At 38.6% G+C, this 24,471-nt stretch overlaps 1 protein-coding gene across 9 annotated transcripts in view; it reads left to right on the top strand.

Moving 5' to 3' along the window:
• The window catches only part of nrxn2b (neurexin 2b), a 719,424-nt gene that overhangs the window by 113,632 nt on the left and 581,321 nt on the right, over positions 1 to 24,471 (top strand). For all 9 annotated transcript variants that reach the window (XM_004567086.2, XM_004567090.2, XM_004567089.2 and 6 more), the window contains exon 3: positions 12,727 to 12,747. In XM_004567086.2, the coding sequence (XP_004567143.1) occupies positions 12,727 to 12,747 (21 nt within the window). The remainder of the gene's footprint in view (positions 1 to 12,726; positions 12,748 to 24,471) is intronic.

The following is a 24,471-nucleotide window of genomic DNA, read 5'->3' on the forward strand; positions in this document are numbered from 1 at the left end:
TGATATGACCTGTGTGGATAAGTGTATTTTTAAAACAGAGTATCTGATCTGGCATAACAGCTGTTCTGAGAAGGAGGTAAAAATAGTTTCTGTGTAGATGTGCTGTTGGCATCAACAAGCTGTGGTCTTTTCAGGCCATTCAAATACTAAAAGTTTGTTTCGATCCCTCAATTCCACAGTTCCTCATAAAATAAACAATACCTGGTCTGCGTTGTTTTTGCCAGGGGTTTTATTGAGATTTTTGTAATCATCATCATCATCATCATCATCATCATCATCATCAATGCCATTGTATTTTAAATGTCAACACACAATACTTTTAAATTGGCTGCTTTATATATTTTTATGGCTGGCAGCGTTGCCCAGAAACAATTGTTGCTGAAATGATTTTCTGATGCCCTTAATTACCATAGCTGTTTTGATTGTGGTCAATTTTGGATGAGATACAAGAAAATTCTTCACTGTAGACCGCTAACTCATTTAGAACATTCAGCAGATGATTCATTCCCATTTTCACGTTTTATTATAACACTGCCTGGGTTTGGTTTGAAACAAGATTGCTGGATGACATTAATATAGAAATATTTCTTATGCAAACATCTAGAGGATGATTTTAAACTGAGTGCTGTCATTAATCCAGGAAGTGACTCATTCCCTCTGACAGCAACATGAAAGATATCCAAATTAAAGTAACATTTAAGTTAGCACCACATCACCTGATGCTACATCTTTATAAATGTCAAGTCCTGCCTGGCTGTTCCCAGTTTATCTCACATTCTGTTGCATCTCCTTCTGTAGTTTTTGGTGTTATCTGTGGGTAACCTTGATTTTTGTTTGATTCGTTTTCTTTTTATTTATTTTTCCAATCAGGAGCAAGTGAAGGCAGACCCAAGGATTAAAACTTAATTTAAGTCTAAGCTTAGTCTACAGGTTGTACAAATAAGTGCTTTCATCAAGATCATAATGTTATAGAATTGATTACAGACAGCAAGAAAATAAATCAAGGAATAAAGTTGTCTAATAATTTGTGTCTATTAATAATTTTCATCAGGTAAGGGAGAACAAGTTTACACTATTAAAAAAAACTATAGTGATTCTTACTCTGCCAGGGAAGGTGACGCGAGAGTTGATCAGCAGCTAGATTTCATACCTGTTGATCTGCAATCTGCTTGGAGCAGGTTAGGTCCACAGCAGGAGTAATCGTGGCGGTGTAACCCAGTAAGAGGTGAACCACCTTCATAGTACATAAAATCCAGCGTTAAACTTAATGTTCCCTAGATAAGATGAAATTCTGCTTCATAGTCCAGGGCTCTTGAACGTGATATTCTACAGACGGTACGGATTACTGAATAATACTGTAATCAGTTCATTTGTGCATTCAGTTTTAAAAAAATATTACTATTTACTTACATTGCTAAGTTTTGGTCTAAGTACTGCTGCCATCAAATTCCAAATTACTTAATAATTTTCTTTAAATGGTACACTTCCAAGCTTTAAACATTTGATTATATGACTATATGTTCTATTGTGACAAAAATGTAGTTTTATGAGATTTGCAAACCATTGAATTCTGTTGTTATTTACATTTTAGTACCAACTATTAGGGTTATAGTATAGTTCTTGTTTGGAGAATTATAGAGGAGTTCCAATTAGTCCAGAATTGTTTTTTCCTCCCTATTGATGTAATTAACAAAAGGCATTATATAAAACTGAGTGAAGCAGGTTAGAAACAAATCATTAGATCACACACACACACAAACAGACAGGCACAAAAAACATGGTAGGAGCAACATTAGGGCATCAGCTCACTCAGTCAGGGGTATGGTAGATGGTAGAGAAATGGAGCATCAAGCATATCACTTAATGTGTGTTGATGCAGCTTTGCTCACAGTTGCTGGGCTCAGGGGGAAGTTGAGTGGCTGCCAGCTAACAGTATGTGACATCAATGAAGTGGATCTCCAACTGCTGATTGAACCTAACTGAAAGTGTCATTCTGGTGAACTGTGTTACCACCTTATAGCATTATAAATGTGCATCGTTTTAGCTCTGGGAATCCTGGTGGAAACCAAATTTTGAACAGTGATACCATTACACTTGATCTTAGAGCCCCAAATAAATAAAACATTGCTGCTGTCGTCTTTATGGGGATACAGATTTAAGATGCTGAGTCAAAAGTTTGAAATGTCACTTGTTTTTCTTTGGACAGTCTGGAATCATATTGGAGTCGCGCTTTCTGCTTTAATAACAATTTGAGCCGCTACTTGTCAGTTTTATAAGTTTGGGCTTTATCTCATGTGCTATAAAGTAACCATGTAGAAGAAAATAGCTCATATTTAACTAGTACCTACTTCTGTGCTTCATAGCACTTTCATGATGGTTCACATTGAATTTTACTACAGCCATTGTTTCCTTGCATCAGTTGTCAACATGCCATAACTTGTTGGACTGGATTAGTTCAACATCTGGCTTTTGATTGATACCAATGTGTAGAAAAGTATGCACTGAGGCGAGCATATGAAGTAAAGGGGGAGTATAAAGTCCTGTATTAGTAGATCAAATGCTGATGAAATTGCTCTTCAGCAATCGGAACAAAACCCTGTGTGTTTTTATATTTTCTATATTTTATATTTTCATAATCATACAGCCCATGTTGTAGTGATTTGGAAGATGTAATCTGACAGAGGATTTGATAGCGAGGTACGGAAAAAAACATGATCTTTCTCTATGTTATTAGATGAGTTTGTGATCATGGAGATTTAAGGAGCAATGGACGCAAATCTCTTTTGGGTCAGCTAGAACAAAAATTAGAGTACAAGAACTCATTTTAAAAATCTCTATACAATCCGGCCATCTATTTCAGAAACAGTCTATAATCATACATGAATGCACTTATACAAAATCGTTGGTTTAATTCATATATGTGTAAATGTATATCTGTACATACAATTAAATAAATAGATTTATAGGCTGAGAAAAAAAATCTTTCTGAAACAACACCAGTGAATGTCAGGTTTTAGCTTTAGTCCCCTCTGAAAAAAGTGTAATAGCTTGCTAGTGCTTACTAGAGATGCCATTTTACATCATTGTTGAGCAGTCATTCAGGGAGAAAGTCACTGTAGTGTAGAAGAGGCAGAAATACCCCACTGACAGGAGCCTTATCAGATGAGAATGCCAAGCAGCCACAGGATATGTTGTGTTTGGATCGCGTGGTGCCATGCTCACTTTTAGTTCATCGGATAAAACTTTGTATGCTGAAAGGTTATTGTTTCCATATACACAGCTTACCACCGTCTCTACTGTTTGGAGCTTGGTAGATGGAATTCTGAGAAATGTAGAATCACTTACTGTGTAACAATAAAAGAAAAGAAGACCTGGATTGCTTTGCATGTAAAATGATTTCCTGCAAATGTTCCTGGTGGTTTGAATAGCTAACGTGTCCATAGCCCATAGTGTAGCCAGTAACAATATTGTAACACTGAATGACGGTTCACCACTAAAAATGGAACCACGTACTGTTAGAAAGAGTGAATTTGGGAGTTTTATGTGGTTGCCAGTAGCTAACATAACAACAGCCATTGTTGCAGTGACTCCAGTCATGCTCTGAGACAACTTTGACTATTGCATGGACATGTGCCATGTGACCGGAGGGAATTATATTGGAAGCTTTGGAAGTAAAACTTTATATTCAGCCATATATTTTAAAATTTAATGCAAGCCTCTATGTCCATTACTGTAAAAATATTTTCAAATAAGACAATAAGATTCTTTTTGATACTCTGCATGAACAGTGATGTGAAAAAGTGTTTGCCCCCTTCCTGATGCCACAGCATCTCATTTGGATTCAGGTCAGGACTTTGACTAGCCTTTGTTTGTTTAAGCCATTCAGAAGTGGACTTGATGGTATGTTCTAGATCATTGTCCTGCTGCAGAACCCAATGTGCTTCATCTTAAGGTCATTAAAAGAAGACTGGACATGCTCCTTCTGTTCTGGTCAATAAAAAAAGCAAAAAGCCCCAGACCATTGCACCACCACCACCAGATTTTACTGTTGGTATGATTCCTTTTCTAAAATGCTGTTTTAGTTCTATTCCAGATGTAATGGGACTCAAACCTTGCAAAAAGTTTTTGTCTCATCAGTCCCCAGAATATTTACTCAAAAGTCTTGTGGATTGGCGTGACCGCAAATGTGTGAAATGTGCAAAGAGTCTTTGTGTTCTTTGTGGTCAGCAGTGGTTTTCTCTCCCATGGATGCTATTTTTACACAGTCTCTTTCTTATTGTTGAGTCATGAACACTGACCTTAACTGAGACATGTGAAGCCTGTAATGTTGTTCTGGGTTCTTTTGTGACCCCCTGGATGAGTCGTCAGTGTGATCTTGGAGTAATTTTAGGCCATTCACTTCAGGGAAGCTTCACCACTGGTCCATGTTTTTGCCACTTTTTTTTGTCAGTTTGCATCATCTTTGCTAATTTGGTTGATTTCATTCTTCTCTGACTTCTGCCCACCTTCCCCCTACCCGTGGCTGAGAAACACACCATAGTGTGATTCTGTACGTCCCTACTTCATTGTAGGAAACATATTAACATGTGATGACAGTGAGTTGTGTTTGCCAGGTATAGTACCACAGTTGAATTTTCTTCCTTCAGAAGCCAGTCTTTATTCCCAGTCACATCATTTCAATTCATCCATCCATCCATCCATTCGCTTCCGCTTATCCTTTTCAGGGTCGCGGGAGGTGCTGGAGCCTATCCCAGCTGTCATAGGGCAAAAGGCGGGGTACACCCTGGACAGGTCGCCAGTCTGTCGACGGGCTAACACATAGGGACAGACAACCATTCACACTCACATTCACACCTAGTGGCAATTTGGATTACTCAATTAACCTATCCCCACAAGCTGCATGTCTTTGGACGGTGGGAGGAAGCCGGAGTACCCGGAGAGAACCCACGCAAACACAGGGAGAACATGCAAACTCCACACAGAAAGACCCCGGCCTGATGGTGGAATTGAACTCAGGAATTGAATTTCAATTCAATTCAATTGTATTTATACAGCACCAAATCACAACAACAGTAGCCTACATTGTAAGGTAGACCCTACAGTAATACCTACAGAGAAAAACCCAACAATCATATGACCCCCTATGACAAAGCATTTTGGTGACAGTGGAAAAGAAAAACTCTTTTAACAGGAAAAAAACCTCCAGCAGAACCAGGCTCAGGGAGGGGCGGCCATCTGCCGCGACTGGTTGTTGCAATTACTGACCAGCAACCTAATTGCTCCATTAATAGGTTCAAGGAGTCTTCATGCTTCCAAACTTCTACTGTCTTATGGTTATTTGGACTGTTCTCCTCTGTGAAATACTCAAAGCTTTAACATTCATTTTGTACTTATACTCCACATTTAAATTCATTCTTAAAAAACTTGCTTAGAATGTTCTTCCTTCTATAATCAGCTTTTTTGCTCCATCCTAACTTTTCATTCTGAGAAACAAACAATGAATCTAGATAGTCCAAACATAAAGTCTTCATTTAGTCAAGTTGCATTTTTTCAGTATTTATTTTAGATGAGTTTTGTGTTTTCACGTGAGTCATATTGTATATTGATTTGCTAAAATCCATTCCCCTTACAGACTTGCAGGTTTTTTTTATTGATCTATTTGACCATCAACAAATATTCTCTCATCCTTCTTTCTCTCCAGTTTACTGTAACAGTTTACTTTAACGTAACATATGTATCATTTGAACTTCTGGAAATCAAGTCTGTCTTGTTTTCCAAGTTACAATAGCTAATTATTTTTCCCTAACAAATTCATAAAAATATTAAATGCTAAAATTACTGTAGTATTATCCACTGACATGAGTCACATCACAAACTCAGCTTTACTTGTATGTTGCACACTGCAGTATACAAGTAATGATATTTATTTGCATTTTCAGTGTATGTTTTATTCCTGTCTGACCCTGTCCTTATTTGACATTACTTAGAGTCTCTGATATCTTACTCGTCCTCTGACTTTAACCCTCAGCACTGTAATGACATTGGCAGGAGAGGTAGTGCACCTCTCCTCATTTTAAGTTATTACCTTTTCCTGACCTCCCTCTGAAATCTGCTTTTGCTTTATGACTCAGCAGTGTATCAGGTTACACTCTCTGTTTTATACTACAACAGAGGACCTGTGGGTGGGTATGACTTATCTATAGGGCATATATATATAGCTGAAGAATTTTCTTAATGTAGAACATTTTTTGGAATCAGATTCATTTTTTACTCTTGAATTGGCAATCTAGACGTGAATCAGAATAGACAGAGGTAAACAGTTCATAATATAATATGTGAAAGCATAAAAACGACATATAAAATAGCTACAATGACACCGATTTTTGACCACTCGAGCCGATATTTGTAGTTTTTTTCTTCTCTGTTTGGCCTGTTGTTATTCGACGTGGCTCTGTGGGTTATGTTAACTTGGATCCTTCCATACACACACACATGCACTGTATTAAATGCAGATTGCTGTATATGTTGTGTTGTTGGATAAATCAGTCAGTTTCTGTATTTATTCGTTTTTTTTTAATCCGGATAAGGAAGATTCACTTATACAATCTTTGCACATTTATAAGGTGACTGCTTTGTGTTTTGCTGTCGAGATTTAGTGTGAAATCTGCCAAGGCTGTGACTTGTGGATTACCTTGTCACTTGGATAGAAAGTTTCTGAAAATGTGGAAAAGTTGAAGACAGAGCTTTCCCTTGATAAAAAAAGAAGGCAAACAAAAAAAACCCCGCTTTCCTATTCATCTGCCTATCTTCCCCATATACTCTTGTTTCTGTTTTTCACCAGTGCTGTCATTTTCTTTCCTCTCTCTTAGCTCATGTCAGATAGCCTTAGGTGAAAAGGACTTTTGCTTTTCTCATTTGGCTTTTAACACTTTACTTACGTGTGGCATAGTGCTGGCCACAATAATGGAGTTTTAACTAGAGTTACTCATGAGTTTGAAGAAAAAGCTGACAACAAAACAGAAAGACATTTAAAGTCAGCTTGCTCTATTTTATGTACAGCTCAATACAAGGTATACTAAATGTGGTACCGTGCAGTAGAGCTGCTGTCCAAAGCATTAAGACCTCTTAGCCGTTATTACCTAAAAAGCAAAGCAGCCTCACATAAGCATTGTGCATCGCAGCACTAGTCCACTCTCCTCTTGCTGTTTTATGACACATTTTATACAGAGTGAACTGGAAATAAATCGACACATTAGCTAATCAAACCACTTTGTGGTTGGAACATTTGCAAGTGTATATTTTTAGTAGGCAGATGTAATTTGACATTTCTCATACTTGCACTGGAAAAATAGCCCATATTGATATTTAAATATACAAAGTAACTATTATCTTACTGTAAAGATGATTTTTTTTTGTGTGTTCACAAGAATTTAGTCAATACCGTGCTCTTGTTATCACTATAATTATTTTATTCCTTCATACATCAAGATTCCACTCCCCTGTAATAATTCATAATTACTTTCTTTTATGCATCTTAGTTATTTTAATTTGCAGTGACAGATGGTTTTGTAATTAGGTTAAAAAAATACTAAAAACAGAAATTTGGCATACTGCACAGAGATTCTCAGTTTCAAACCTTGGTTTTTAATGTGAATAACTGCATCTCGGTGTGGAATGAGAGTGTCCACTGCCTCTGGCCCAGTGTCAACTGGGATGGACTCCCCCCTGTGGGAGTAAAAAAAAAGTAGTTAAGAAATGCCAATTTTTTTTTATTAATAACATATGTTTATTTATTTTAGATCAGCTTTTTATTTCATCTATTCCTCCAGCCATTCTCTTCAACTTATCCAATTATATTTAGAGTTGAAGTTGAATTATATACAGTGTGTGTGTGTGTGTGTGTGTTTTAACATAAAGATTAACAAAGAACTCACTGAATGCTGCTCTGTGAACAAAAACAAAAAGCATCCTTACTGTGAATTCTCTGTAATACAGTTCGTGCAGTTTATGTTGTACACGTGTCAAGTTTGTGTGGGCACATGCGTCACTCAATGTCTGTATGAATTTTAATTAGACTTTCTGCATGCAAGTGTGACAAAGATTTACAAGCTTAACATCTTGTTGCCATAGATGTTAAGCTTGAACTCCCTCTGTGATAACTTCTTGATGTGCCTCAGCCCTTTATCTGTAATGAGAATGTTGTTCTGGAAATTTTGATAATTGGTTTTGAAACAAAGTCAGCAGTCACAATAGACGGTTTTTCTCAGGATATGCACAGTTTGATTTCCAAGACCATATTTCTTATTAACTCACTGAATGTTTGCTTTCAGAATAATGCTGAAAGTCATTCAGAAATCATGCAACACGTTTATTTTGTTTGTTTTGGGGTTTTGTTTTTGTTTGTTCTTCTGTTCGTCCAGATCAAAATAATTATATACGGTAAATCTTTTAAGCATACCTGGATTTTGAATTATTTAACATGGAGATAAATTTGTATGTTTGTAACTGTGTTTGAACTATGATGTACAGTACCTTGTATACTTATATCAAACCAGCAGTTATGTAGCTTCCTCCATGTGCAGGGAAATAGGAAGATAGAAAGAGAGAGAGGCTGTTTTTCATTGCAGGCATGCTTTTCTCCCCTCGGTAAATTCTTTAGTTAGCTTGGTAAGGATTAGGTCTGAAAAGTCTCTCATTTGCCGCCAAAGCCCTCAGGGATTCATTGGTGAAGACATTCAGCTTCTCTACTGCTTCCCTCTGAATTTAACTTTGCCATTTATTTATTTTTATTGCAGCCCACGTCTGATTTGCGCTCTCTTTTGCATTTTGCGGCTGTCTTTATGATACATTTAAACTTTTTTCAGCTCTTTGTTGCTTGAGGTACTGTACACTAATTTAGAGATATTGGACTGTCAATTTGAATGCAAGTGTACATTTCAGCATTTGATATTTATTTTAGTTTTGTATCAGGTTTAATGAGAGTTAGTATAAAAAATTGTTCTCTTTGTTCTAGATTTTTATCCTAGATCTTATCCTGTAAGCTCCGCCTTTGCGCATGGACAAAATATGCCTAGAAAAGATTTGATCTGAAAATTGTTCACATATCCTTGTGAATTACAAGCACTTTGGAAACACTTTGGAAATACCAGCTGAGTTAAAAGCCTGAGGCTATGTGGGATACACCCTAATGGAAAACAGCTCGGGGATAAAGGTAATGGTTGGTACAGACTACAGGAAACTGTAAATGGGATAAAAGACACAAGCTCAAAAGAAAGAGGTACATTCCACCAAGTGTCTGACTGAAACCATTTTTCTTCCCCAAGGCTAAATTGTGAAATATTGCGACTTGAAGCAAAATAAATGTCAGGCACATTAGAATGAAACTTTAAATGGTATGGATAATCACCATTTCCTTTAGCATTACCTCTTAAGGCATCCTTCTTAATTCTGACGAGAGATAAGAAGAATATCAAATGTTGGAAAATATTTGATATTGATTCTTTGTGACCAACTGATGTTAATTAGAAGAAGCGCTGGAGCTTTTTGACTCATTTAAGCTGAATAAAGGTAATTGCTCGTCCTTGTAATTGCTCGAATACAAAGCTATGGCTTAACTTTGAAACAATTGAGATTTTATATATTTATATATGCTATTCCAAGTTAATTCAGTTCCAGTGCTGAACTTCGACTATATACAAATCTTTCTCATGTTTTTGAAAAAAAAACCACAGTTTCTCCTTCCCTCCCTTCTCCCACTATGTCGGTGGAATGGAGTTAAAACTTTAAGCAGCTGAGCTTAACAGAGAGAAACTCTTTCTCTCTTTGACAGAGAGAAACAGGGATGACATGACAATGCAGGATGATGGACTGTGTTCAGAGATGAGTTGAGGGTAAAGGCAGAGTCATGACCAGTGATGGTATAAATGACCTCTACTGTACATCAAACATCATTTTACTTCAGCTCAGAAGATAGACAGGAACACATGAGGATAACTTATGAAAGACAGGATGATGGGCTATGATCAGAGATGAGAGAGAGAGGAAAAGCAGGGTCATGGCCAGTGATTATATAAACAACTGCTACCCTGTTTCAGACTAACGCTGTCCCAGTGCTTAAGCTTGGCAGATGCTCTGTCATTCAAGAACAGTTTTCAGTTGCTTTGTTGGTGTGTTTGTGGAAAGTGGCTATTCTTGCTCAATCCAGTGAACTAAACTCAGGTTAATTTAGCAACAGGGATGCATAGGGAGATGTACATGAGTGTTAGTGTTAAGTAGTTGGTATCCAACCTGTTATGGGAGGTGGCATTCAAAAGAACCTTATAATTGAAGTCTAATACTAGAAGTTGTATAAATTACGTGGACTTCCATACTCATGGGTAGTGCAGAAAATAGATTTGTCCTTTGCAGTTGCGAAATTAAGCATATTTTCAGATTCTTGACCTTTTTGGTTTTTATAAGTTGTGATAGAAATTCCTGTGAAGATACTGCATGCTGCTTCTGCAACAGCTGCACATTGCTTCTGCCACCCTCAAAAAAAAAAGTGCCAGAAAACACACTGAACCACTATGTTGTTGAGTCACATTAAAATATTATCAACCAAGCTAGAAGTTAATGCAGCAATGTCACATAAAGGCCCAAGCTCACAAGCCACAAAAGCAGATCAAAATGCCAAGCTCTCCACAGGGATGCTATGGTATTAGGGGTGGGCGATATAAACGATATACAATAGAAACCATATAAATTTGGCCAACGAAAGAGATTTTGACTATACCACTCTATCGCGATAGCGCATGTTGATGATGTCATCTGTTTTGGTCGAAAGCATCGCAGTGGCTACAACCATTATCATCTGCAAATTATGCCGACAGTCATAGCAAAGAGATGAAGCACTTTTGAAATATGGGGAAAGCCAAAAACTGCGCTTCCTCCACTTCCGTAACATTGATTCATTATTGTTGAATTTTCTCGCAGCTGCTCTATTCCCATGTTGTTGCAGTATATTAATAACTAACCTTGTATTGTGGATGAATGATCTCAGTTGTTCTCCTGACTGAAGTTTGGCCCGTGTAATAGCATCCTGCTATGCGATTGCATTTGTCCCTGACCACCAGAATCCCTCACGTTAACTTCTATCGAGTGGAAAAAAGTTGGTGTTCATCCTCCAGCTTCACTGTGCTAATGTCATGCTAACATAGCTGTGTCGCTAGCAATCACGTAGCACAACATTATATACCAGATAGTCCAACTTCAGTAACCCTGCAAACGCCACTGCTGTTTAGTTTTCTGTCTTCATTTATATCGGAAGTGGCAGAGCTGTACGTTTTAATTAGTTTCAAAAATCTCTCAGTCAGAACATGGTATGAAATGTTTAGGTGGAAACTAGCGAGCCAACTTCCTGTTAACTTCTAACTCTGTTAAATTTAATAACTTCTGTTTTCATGGATGCCTGGATGTTAAATTTAATTGGTAACCTGGTAAAGCAGCAACGCTGATGATTTAATTAAAGATTAAAGAATTTAGACCGTTTTTAACTCTTAGTGTTCGTTTGACTTTGGGACCTGAAGAGGACGGAGTTTTGGAACCAGATTACTCCGCGAAGCTCCTCACTACGGCAGCCGTAATGCTCTGACAATCCATCAAGCAGTGCGGCTTACCAAAGTTGTACTAAAACATTTTTAACAGATTTCTGCACGCCAAAATCGGTTCGAGGTCAGTAAGCACAACCAGAATTCATACATAAGGCACACTCTCGATTTTTGAGAAAATTAAAGGATCTTAAGTGTGCTTAATAGTGTGGAAAATACGTTATACAGAAGAAAATAATATATCGTGATATATATCATTACCGCACATGCTTCAAATTAATCCCAATATGAATTTTAGGCCATATCGCCCAGCCCTATATTGTATGCTTTTTTTTTTCTTTTTGGGTAGCTTCTCTTCTTCTAACTCAAGAATGCAGTTTTATTTTCTTGTTTTACAGACTGACCTCTTCTGCTCCTGAACAGTGGTTTAGTAGAACAGTCTGAGAAGGCATTGGCTGCTTTTCATTGTGTCAGTGTGTTTGCTTATTTTCCTCAGTCACATACGCACGGAAAATCCAAAAGAATAGATGACTCCAAGCAGCCAAATAGGAAATACTTTGTTCCATACTGTTAATCTTAAGTATGTCAGCTACTTATAACATGTGAAGATGCAAGCTGGTAAGAGCTACCTTTAAGGTACACCTATGTTTCCTGCTCTAAGCTCCTACAAAAGCCTCCTCTCTCCTCGAGGGGCATTTAAAGTATTAGAAGATCCTTGATGATGGAGGAACGCGTGAAATTTCTGGATCACAGGAAGAAAAAAGACATGAGCAAGCATAAATTAGCATAATGAAAAGGACCTACTGTTTTTCATTTCTGAAAGCCACTGATATGAGAGGAACTGTAGGTACAGTGGACTGGTTGAAAATATTTCTGTTGGACATTTCTTGAAAAATCAATGTGCAGCTGTGGAATTATTGGGGCATCCACAGCCTTCTAAGAAAGTCAGTAGATTAAAGACTTAACCTTACATTTTCTGGGAAAGAGAGTAATACATTTTGCTGTCAAGTCTTCAAAACTGGATGTCTTTATGTTTTATCCATGTTTGATGAAATTATGGAAAAGCACGTGCTTGGAAATATAATATTGACTTCTTTCTGTTCTATTTCCCCTTTCCATGCGATCCGTGTTCACCCTGAAGCTGAAGAGTATGCTGTTGAAGGTAAGACTGATTTTTCTCTCCTAAGGTCCTCTGATGGCTTCTCTTGATGTTCTCATGGATGCTGATTCAGGTTGCTTCTAAATGCTTTATGCCATCCCTCTGTGGAGGGGCATTGTCAGTTTGGACTGCGGTTATAAGTGACTTCCAGGGGCTGTAATGAATTTTTTTCTGTATAAAATACACGTGATGGATGCGCACCTGAAACTATTCCTTATTTTTCTATTATTATTATTTTATCTTGTCTTTCTTCATTTGTTTTCTTTCTTTTTTTTATAGTTTATCTCTAGAGAATATGAACATGCTTGTATATGAAATTGTCAAGACAGCTGTTCTAACCTTGAACCAGTCTACCCATTAACAAGTTATTGTTCAAGTTCACATGCCATGACAAGGTGATGACAAGCTGCTGTCTTCACATCCTTTCCTGTCCCCTACAAAGGTGAACAAATCCTGCTGGTTTAGGCCCCAAAGGCACCACATTAGCCCTTGGGCCATGAAGGTGCGAAGCCAGTGCTGAATGTAGAAGACATTATGGATACATCAGTGTCTGCTGATCTTTCTGCAAAATGTTGCCGTCCAGAGGTTCACCCACTGGGTGACTGGATCTGTTTTTCAGTTCAATCAGACACTGAAACTGACATAAACAGGCTTTTTTTTGAATATGCATCCAGATATTGGCATCTAGGTGTGTGTGTGTGTGTGTGTGTGTGCTTGCATGTATTCTTGTTGCATTTCCTCTGTACTGAGTTTGAGGTGATGGATTACCTATCACAGAGCTTGATCCAGCAGGGGAAATCACTATGACAAACACCCTCTAGCTTCAAGTTTTCTTTAAGCTGAAAAAGTTATGCTGCAGTTATTTCTCAATCTTTATTCTGAATCTGAGTTGTTTATCTTGTGGCATATTGGAAATATAGAAGCTCACACCATAGAGCCACTTCAGTGTTATTAGCTATCGCAGTGGGTTCTGTTAGAAATCTGGTTCTGCATGATATGCACTTGATGTGTGCACTTGTGAACAGTGTGAAGCTGACGTTTTCTGTTTGTTCCTATATAATGCCAGCTTCTTGTTGTTCTGTGGGTACATGTCTATGTATGAGTGAATCTTTTCACCAGGTGACGGGTAAATGTCAGGAGGAAGGTTGCAAACAGCAGTAAATGATGGCAATCCTACATTTCCTATGGAAGCACTGTCAACACATCCTACATGAATCGACAGGTTCATGTAGGATGTGTTGAAGGACACACAAGGTTTGATTAAATGTCTTCATATGATATGAATATGTCATTTATGTTTGTATGTGTGTAAATGAAACAATGTGATGTAATTTCAGAAGCCTAAATAAGCCCAGGGTAACAAAGCTAAATATTTGTCTAGGATATTTAAAGAAGATGCAAAGATCTTTGCACATCTTACCCAGGCTTCTGAATGCTACTACCTGCACCTGAGAAATAACCTGATGTAATAGCAGAACATTTGAAGTTGGAGGAAATCGAGTTTTGCCTTGAGGTTATGAATGAGAGAAATGTAATTGGTAACTCTGATGGCAGAGAGCTTGAATATGCTGACCTATTTAAGTATGTAGACAGCTTACAGGACTCTGGGTTCTCTGCACTGTACAAGTCAGGTCAACAGCCAGTCAAATTAATTTCAGGTTAACAGTTGATGTCAAATTAACCCTTTCAGCACTGTTAGTTTGGATTTGTAAATGTCACAAGTGCTAACATAATTTGGAGTAACTGGTATAGCAGTCTACACAATCATATGAATAAGCAGATTTTTTTTGTCTTTTAGAGACTTCATAACCAGAAAAATCACATTGATGTAAACACTCTATATGATGGAAAGAGGGATGTAATGGAGGGAAGCTGGGAAAGAGGAGATGCAGAGGGTATTGAAAGGATGCTGAAGAAAGTGACTGGTTCAAGGAAAGGTTGACTCCTGTGAAGGGACTGTGGGAACTTCTGTTAACTGTCAAAAAGTTAAACAAGTGAAACCTGACTCTCACAAATATGTAGCTCTAAGTTAAAGTGCTGCCTAGTGCACAAAAGAAGCAAATAATCTGGAATCCTGTCACACCAATGTAACATAGCCCTAGCAAGCATCTGTAGTTTCACCACTCATTTCAAGTATGTGTGTGATATTTCTTTGCACAGTTGGTTAAGCATCCTTTTATTATGTTTGCTTCCAATGATTTGCGATGGAAACATTCTTGTGCAGAGTTCTGAATGTTTTCTGTAGTACTGTGACCCTAATATGAGCCATTCTTTCAGTTTTGAAGAATATAAAAAGCCTTGGAGTTTAATTTTCACTCATAACTATATCCGGGATCAGAATACATAGTTTGTTTAGATCGTTGTTAAACTGAGAGATTTTAAGTTATAAAAATCTTAATCAATTTGTCTGTCTCAGTCACTTTAATTTAAAAAAAAAACAAGGAGCCCGGGGTATTGTGTAGTAACAAGACTGCCTGATAAATTCATTTAAAATAGTCTATTGTCAGAATTTTTTTCTGCTATTTTTAGGGCTTCCCTGTGACTGCACTTGGTATAATTAGTGTTGGTGACCATGGGTTAAAAGGTTGGTTGAGATTGATGATACAAAGAGACATTCAAAGCCCGGTGGGAGGCAAGTATCCCAGGAAAGGTGGATGGTGGCCCTCGCTCTTACACTGTAGGTCCTCGATTGATGATGTGTCAGCAACACTGACCTGTTTTACTGGAAAAAAGACCATCAGTGTACTCATATCCTAGCATGCCCTCCCATAGAGGACTGCATGTATGATATATTGTTTCATTATGTAAGGGCAATGTTAGCTCATCATCTGGTGCAGGTTTTCAATAGAAAGCAATAAAGAAATGGAAATTAAGTTGAAAGCTGTGGTGGTGTAATTTAGATTATGACATAGAGTTTGTCAGGGGGAAGCCAACATTTTCAAAACACAACTTACAGTGTGTCTTATTTGAATGAAATAAGCATTTGATTCCCTACAAAGCAGCCAGAATTCTAGTTCCTACAGATTGGCTATGTTCCCATGTGGTACACAGATTATAATCAATTACTTACAAATACTCTTGATCTCAACTAGTTATGATTATAAAGCACACACATCTACAGAATACGTTTCTTCCATTCCAACCTGTTCACCACCATGGACGGGACCAATTAACCGTCAAACGACGTCAGTGACAAGATTGTAGACCTGCGCAAGATTGGACTGGACTACAAGACCATCAACAAGAAGCTTGGTTTGAAGGTGACTACTTTTGGAAGAAATTCAAAATAAGCACCAGTCACCTGTTTTTTTGGTGCTCTATGCAAAATCTTGGCTTACGGGATAAAGATGACCATGAGGTACCCGATCGATCAGCCCAGAACTACATAGGATGAGCTTGTTGGAATACAACCACCAAGAATATCATTGGTAACACATTGTAATTTATTCAAATATTGCAGCACCTATAAGATCCCTCCTGCTTATGAAAGACACACGCACAGGCCCATGTTCGGTTTTTCAGTGAACATGTAAATGATTCACAGAAGGCTTGGGAGAAAGTGCTGTGGAAACCAAAATGAAACTTTTTGGTATTAGCTTCATCTTTCTTGTTTGGAGAAAAAGAAATGAGTATGACCCAAAGAACATCATCCCCACAGTTAAGTACCGACATGGAAAGATTATGGTTTGGGGCTGTTTTCCTGCTAAGATTACAGGACAAGTTCACTGCACTGAGAAATTCTTTTTACCAGATCACTGAAGATGGGTCATGGATGGTTCTTCCTGCATGACATTGACCCAAAACATACTGCCAAGGCAACAAGAAAGAGGCTAATTAAGGACATTAAGATCATGGTGGGATCTAGACAGTCTCTAGATCTCTATCCTATAGAAAATGTGTAGAAGGAGCTGATCTTTTGTGTCACCAAGTGTCATCCATTTAACATGAACATGGCTAAGAGACAAAATAGCTCATCTACAAATGGACAGTAGCAGATCAAATGTATATCTGACCTCAGACACAGGGCTTTCCTTTCAATGCTGATATTAGACAATGTGATCATGAAAAATGATCATTTCTCCCCAGGTCATGCGGCCCTTCAACTTAATCTCACCCTGGGGAAGGGGAATAACTACTTTTCCTCAACATAATGAATGGTTTGACGTTGGCTGGAGATACAGGATTACAGATTTAAGTTGTCCCTGTAGTTATAGGAGATTACTTTGGATCATCCAAACCAGATTATGGATTCTGTTCTTGTTTGCTCAAGAGAAATAAAACTAAATAATAGAAGAAAAACTTCTCTAAACGTGTGTGTGTGTGTGTGTGTGTGTGTGTGTGTGTGTGTGTGTGTGTGTGTGTGTGTGTGTGTGTGTGTGTGTGTGTGTGTGTGTGTGTGTGCGCATCCCAGGGGCAAAGAGACAAAAAACACAAAGTGAAGCAAATATTACATGTATCGATGTCATTGTGGTATTAACCTAGATTCATTTTATTCTGGAACAAATAGTGTTTCTTCTACATAATTTATATTCAAATTCCAGTTAGTAATGTTGTGCCAAGTATGACTGGCTGACTGCCTGACTAATTTTGCTATTTAAAACCCCCACAAAAAGTCTTGTGATTTTTATCAGTCAAGTTGAGTTTTACTTAAATTAAGATCAGCACAATAGCATTAATAAATTCTTGCCTATTTCCTTTTCATTTGTTTAAAATTAAATTAAATTTATATTGTCTTGCTGGTTGTCCATGCCACAGTTGCACTGCTTGTGCACACCGCAGTTTAATATATAAATTGGGACATGGCAAAACAGCAGGATTGCCGTATATGCAGATGTACACAAATATCTTCATAGTTATCTTCATTCAGTGGTTAAACAAGGCTGTTGACTTTGGAAGAATGCTATCTAGCTTATTCCTCATAATCAATCAAAAAGAAGAGACAGAAAACAAGCAAACGCAGACCCACAAAGTCAGAGTGGAAGATGACCAGTGACAGTGAGGATGAAATGGAACTAAATGGTGTCTGTCTGCTGTTGAGAAATTGCTTGGAAGCCTTAAGACAGTGGGATGCCTTGATGTTCTCTCTGCCTGCCCAGCCTCTGCCAGATGTTGCAGTAAGATTAAGCCTTCTCAGGTCCTGGAGGAGTCCAGCCATGCCTGTTCTCAAGACACATTAATTTCACCCCACACACAGCTGCCTTTTTTCCCTCTCTTTCTATTTTGCGCTTTGTGATAACAAAGTCTAAAGCGGTGGAGTGGGCATCCCCTTGTGAACAACTCCAGATGCTTCAGTGTCAGCATGCATTGCCTTAGGCAGTACTGTTTGCCAAGATAGAGAGAAATGGATTGGACAATGCATGGCCTGCTGCGCTGGTGCCGCACTGTGTTTATGCGTATACATGTGTGTTGGTGAGGATTTTTCTCCTCTGCTTGAGGTTATTTTGCTTCCCAGTCTTGTACAAAATTTGTGAAACATTTACATAACGGGTCAGATGATGATTCTGCTGTGGTGTCAAGATGTTCTGTGAATCATTACTCTGAAAAGTCCATCACCAATTCAGTACCTGACCATATGGTGATGGTCAAAATGCCCAAAATGTGAACTCACCGCCATCACATTTTAATTTAGCTTGGATTTAACTTATATAGCATCATATAGCATCTGTGTTCTTTTGAAACCTCTTAATGATTGTAATCATCATAAGAGGTCATAGAAATTAAAAGTCAATCATTTAAAGTCAAATGATTCACCAGAACTGCACTGGTTGGAATCTGCACATTAAGCACACTGGGGAAGCTATTAAGAGATTAAGATAGGTAATACAATAAAACATAAGCACCCTAGTTATTTCTGTATGTAGAGGTACTTCAAAGCATGCATTTATGCTGTGTGTCTGCTTGTGTATGTAGACTGGAATATATGCAGAAGCTGACACATTCTTATTTTCCACCTGACACTGTTGTCACTTTCGTAAACAGATTGTTCCACAGCTAAAGTCAAAAGTCACTGCCTCATATATATTTTTTTCATTCTCTCTACACAAAACTTATTATTTCCAGGGTGTTAGAACATTCCTGTTGTACCTGTATCCCTTTCTGAATTCAATTAGGCCATGAAATGCCACAGACTGCAAAGCTACAAGTCCGTGCTGAGCAGGTGACACAGTGAGAGATTGCATTTTAGCAGAGCCCGGTGAAAAAGTCCATCTCCCACCCTTCCCCCAGTTGACAGAGAGTGCTATGAAAATAAAAGCACTTTAACTTCCATCTGGCTACTAAACCAAAATGGTGAGAAAATTGGTAACTGCCACATTTTTCGCCTTTCTCACAGGGGCGTGCCAGCCCTTTTTTATGTGAAAATGTATTTCCTCCAGCACAGGCTTAGCAGTACTTTTGCATGTGTATGAGATGATATACTTGTATACTGTATATTATCCCACTTATACTCATACAGGTGTTTTTCCAACACCAGGACATGACTTAGGGCCTTAGGCAACCTGGTTGCTTTGTTGTTTCCAACAAAGCAACCAGGTTACAGTCCTTACTGTAACACTAATGCATTTTCTCTGTGAAAGTTCAGATGTATTGTTTGGGGGATCCACCTTGTATTTGTTGTTTAACATTAATTTAATAGGCCTTGCGATAAATAGATGTTGGAGGAATGAGGGCACAGTGGAGGAAAATGTCTTGTGAAGTCAGGATCAATACGCTGGTGAAATGAATGAGAGTGAGCAATAAATGAAAGGAAATGGAGAATAGAGACATTTTCTCCTTATCCCGCTCTCACTTTTATAATGAGAAAATAGTAATGCTTGAATGGGCTTTGCTTCCGAAAACCTCCTTCTACTTGAATATGAAGCAATTTTCCTTTTTTGTGTTTATCCCTTTCTCATCTTCTGTTTTTCTTTTCTTATCTTCTCCCTTTGTAGGCTCTGCAGTACAGTACAAAAGTCTGAAGTTGCCCATCATTTCTTTATCCTTTACCTCCACACAGATGTGCTTGTAATTGTTTTTGTTTGTTTGTTTATTGGGGTTTTTTTGTGTTTCTAAGCAATTTTCTTTGGACATGGACTACTTTTTCACTCATTTTCAATCGAATCGTTATAACTGATTTTTATTAGAAGAATATATAATTTATTGGGACACAACACTGGATGAACCAGTGTTGTGTCTAATAGACAACTTAGCAAAGAACCTACTTGTAATTGTAGCTTTGGGTAGATATCTAGAGTAAATGACCAGTATCTGAAATTGTCTGTGAAGGTTCTCAGTCATCCAGGTCATTGTAGTCTAAGGAGCTTGGAAAGAAAAGCATTTGGACTTCTTTAAGTTGCTTGAAGATGTTTCACCTCTTATCCGAGAAGCTTCTTCAGTTCTAAGGTCAAATGGTGGAGAGTCCCAGATTTAAGCCCTGTGAGAGTGTCCCCCCAAGAGGGATATGGACCCCCTCTCCACCATTTGACCGTGGACCTGAAGAAGCTTCTTGGATGAGAGGTGAAACGTCTTCAAGCAACTTAAAGAAGAGCAGGGCTTTTCTTTCCAAGCTTCTTAGACTATTTGAAAGGTATGTTCCTAAGAAATAGGAAACCTGAGGGATTCAATGAAGTCTGAGATGGTCTCAGTGGAAGGCAGGAATTACACAAGATCAGTCACAATAGATCTTGAGGAGTGGTGAATCCAAATTTCCTTCAACATTATTGAAATACACTGAACAAAAATATAAACGCAACACTTTTGTTTTTGCTCCCATTCCCCATGGGATGGACGTAGAGACCTAAAATTCATTCCAGATACACAATATAACCATCCCTCCCAAACAGTGGTCACAAATCAGTCCAAATGTGTGGTAGTGGGCACATCTGCTATATTGAGATAATCCATCCCACCTCACAGGTGTGCCACATCAGGATGCTGATCTGACATCATGAGTAGTGCACAGGTGTACCTCAGACTGCCCACAACAAAAGGCCACCCTGGAATGTGCAGTTTTTTGCGCTATTGGGGGTCTGGGGACCCAGAACCGGTCAGTATCTGGTGTGACCACCATTTGCCTCATGCAGTGCAACACATCGTCGCATGGAGTCTATCAGATTGTCAATTGTGGCCTGTGGAATGTTGGTCCACTCCACTTCAATGGCTGTGCGAGGTTGTTGGATATTCGTGGGAACTGGTACACGCTGTCGTATACGCCGGTCAAGCACATCCCGAACATGCTCAATGGGTGACATGTCCGGTGAGTATGCTGGCCATGCAAGAACTGGGACATTCTCAGCTGCCATCTGCCCTGAACAATGTGAACCATGATTCATCCGTGAAGCGCACACCTCTCCAACGTGCCAGACGCCATCGAATGTGAGCATTTGCCCACACAAGTCTGTTACGGCGACGAGCTGGAGTCAGGTCAAGACCCCGATGAGGACGACGGGCATGCAGTTGAGCGTCCCTGAGACGGTTTCTGACAGTTTGTGCAGAAATTGTTTGGTTGTGCAAACCAATTGTTCCAGCAGCTGTCTGAGTGGCTGGTCTCAGACGATCTTGGAGGTGAACCTGCTGGATGTGGAGGTCCTGGGCTGGTGTGGTTACACGAGGTCTGCGGTTGTGAGGCTGGTTGGATGTGCTGCCATATTCTCGGAAACGCCTGTGGAGACGGCTTATGGTTGAGAAATGAACATTCAATGCACGGGCGACAGATCTGGTTGACATTCCTGCTGTCAGCATGCCAATTGCACGCTCCCTCATTGCTTGTGGCATCTGTGGCATTTTGCTGTGAGACAAAACTGCACATTCCAGGGTGGCCTTTTGTTGTGGGCAGTCTGAGGTACACCTGTGCACTACTCATGATGTCAGATCAGCATCCTGATGTGGCACACCTGTGAGCTGGGATGGATTATTTCAATATAGCAGATGTGCCCACTACCACACATTTGGACTGATTTGTGACCACTGTTTGGGAGGGATGGTTATATTGTGTATCTGGAATGAATTTTAGGTCTCTACGTCCATCCCATGGGGAATGGGAGCAAAAACAAAAGTGTTGCGTTTATATTTTTGTTCAGTGTAGTTTGGGCCCAATTTGACAAAGAATTGAACAAAAGGCAACCAACATCCAAACGAGAGCTCTGGAGTAGCCTGGAGAACATTTCTTGAAGGCTACTTAAAGAACAGCAGCTTGCCTTAGAGATCATATGAACTTTCCAGCTCATTAGGGCTGTGCAAACTGTAAATGTAAGTATATTACTATGTATGTTTACATGGGTGGCTCAGGACTTCTGCAGAGTACTGTTCTGTTTTTCCTTGACTCAAACAGACCTTGGGCATTGTCATGGTGTTATGGTATAACACTAACAAATAATATTTTAGTAAAGAGCTTTTATTGCAAAATGCTAGTCTTGACTAAAGCAGCTGGTAGAACAGGTCAAGGACGGTCGCTTGTGGTAAAGGACTACCCATACCTGTAAATGTTTCAATTACAGCTATGGGGTTTGTCTTGTTGCTGGCTTTAATGTCCCTCAGTTAGCCATTCTAAAAAATGTTTGTCAGTCCAGTTTAAACTCAAGGAGCTTTTGAAGGATTGTGCAAGATGTTACTGTGCCAAGCAGCAAAGAATTAAGACTGTCATGATGACTTAAGTAAGACAGACTGGAAAATAGTGTCAGAGATTAGATATTGACTGCTTTAAGACCCTGACTGGAGACTCTGTGTGAGTATTTGACTGACAGACAAGATACAAGCAAGTGTGGAGTTCTTGTTATTTTTATTATTGCTGGATTATATGTTTCAATTATTAACAAAAAAGGCTTCACTGGTTCAGTGGAATCTCAGGAAAAGTTTTTTTCAGCAGCGTGAGCGTATAACTGTCAAACCTTCAGAAGGTCTTCTTATACTTGGCCCATTATAGCTGCTGTGTCTTCACAGAAAGCCTGGTTTATTAAATCTGCTACACATCGCACTCAATCAAAGGCCACTCGATGGCTTTTTGATCGACTTTTAGGTTAAGAGTTAAAGTGGGATGAATGGTTGATTTTTTCTTTTTTGTGTTTTTTATGTATAGTCCTGTTTCTTGATTTTCAACATTGTTCTCCCAGTGACATCTTATTTCATCACTTATACAACACAGACAAGGCAACAGAATAAAAGTGGCTATTCATCTTCAGTACTTGTACTCATGTTTTAATCCATAAAGCTTTTAAAGAAAAGCATATGCATATAGAGACGTTTATTCTCACTGTTGAAATTTACTATTAGTAGGATTAAAGTGGACATGACAGCCATCATGACACTGAGAAACCAACTAAGGAAGTTCATTCCATTCGTGTTTGAAATTTGTCAGCTACAGTTTCGTTTTTTTGTTCTTTTTTTGTCAACAGTAGTTGTAGTTGCCCTATTAGGGCTGTTGGATATAACGATATATATCGGATGATGATATAAAAACGTCTATCGTTTCATTTTATGCTATCGTTTGTTTCGTGGTGTTGCAAAATAAACTGTTTAAGGCGATATTTTTTCACCGTTTTGATGGTCACTGTAGTGGCTATATTAATTTCTAAATTAAGTTCTCTATTTCTCTTATATTTACTATAACCACACTATGGACGGACAAGCGCCTGTTTTTATGCGTTGTCGTTAGCAACAACGACGGTAACAGCATCGTGTGTCCGCTTGCTTATGTTCCACATAAACCTTTCACAATAAAGCTCAAGATCCTGTTGAGACTTTTCAGAATAAACGGAATCACGTGAAAGAGTATGCAGAGTATTTATGGATGCGAAGCAAAAAAGAGCCATCATGTGCTAAAAAATAAACCTTAGACTCAAACGTTAGAACAGGCTTTTACACGCCGTGTAATAAATACTCACAAAGAAAACGGCGGCAGATACAACTTATGTCTAAAAATGTATAGTTTCATGCATCTTTTAAATCATTTGACTCTAGGTACACGACGCCCAGCTGGAAACACTTCAAGCTGCCCGAGATTCACAGAATTTTCAGAAAATATATATTTCTGTAATTTATATCGTTATCGGATGATAGATGTCTTATATTGGGATATGAGATTTTGGTCATATTGCACAGCCCTATGCCCTATAGTGTAGCAATTTACACATTTGCCTGACAAGTCCAATCGCAGGAGGGGGCACAAATCCCCGTGGTGTTCAAACATGCAGAGATACCTGCTGTGGCAACCCGTTGTGAATAAGGGAGTCACTGAATGTAGCTTTTAATTATAGGATATTTCTGTTACTCTAGGCACCTCATGAAGCCAAAATTTAACTAAACACTTTTTTTTTAAAAATTATCACAGTCTGGCCCGTGCTATGTTCAGGATACGTACGTGTCTTCCATAAGGTCAAATTGAATCACACCTGTTTGTTTTTTGTTTGTTTGTTTTTTTCTTTGACGCTGTAAACCAGTAAGAACTCAAGTATGCATTTTAAAGGTTCATAACAGGAGTGAGTTTATGAAAACAAAAACCAAAGAATTTCAGTATCTTTCACTGTATTGGTTTATCTTAACTTCTTGTGGCCTCCTTTGCACAGTTACAGACTAGTTTATGATAAACTAAACAGACATCTTAGAGATAAATAAATTGTTGATCTGTCCCTTTTATAATATCCCTGCAGACAGGGCTTCCTTTTTTTTCTCTCAGCTGTCAGTGTGGCCTAACCAGTATGATGAGTTGTTATCAGAAACGCCACAAATTTGCTCAGCAGCAGCTGCCACAAAGCC

Source organism: Maylandia zebra, linkage group LG3, assembly GCF_041146795.1.
Source record: "Maylandia zebra isolate NMK-2024a linkage group LG3, Mzebra_GT3a, whole genome shotgun sequence".
Lineage (NCBI taxonomy): Eukaryota > Metazoa > Chordata > Actinopteri > Cichliformes > Cichlidae > Maylandia > Maylandia zebra.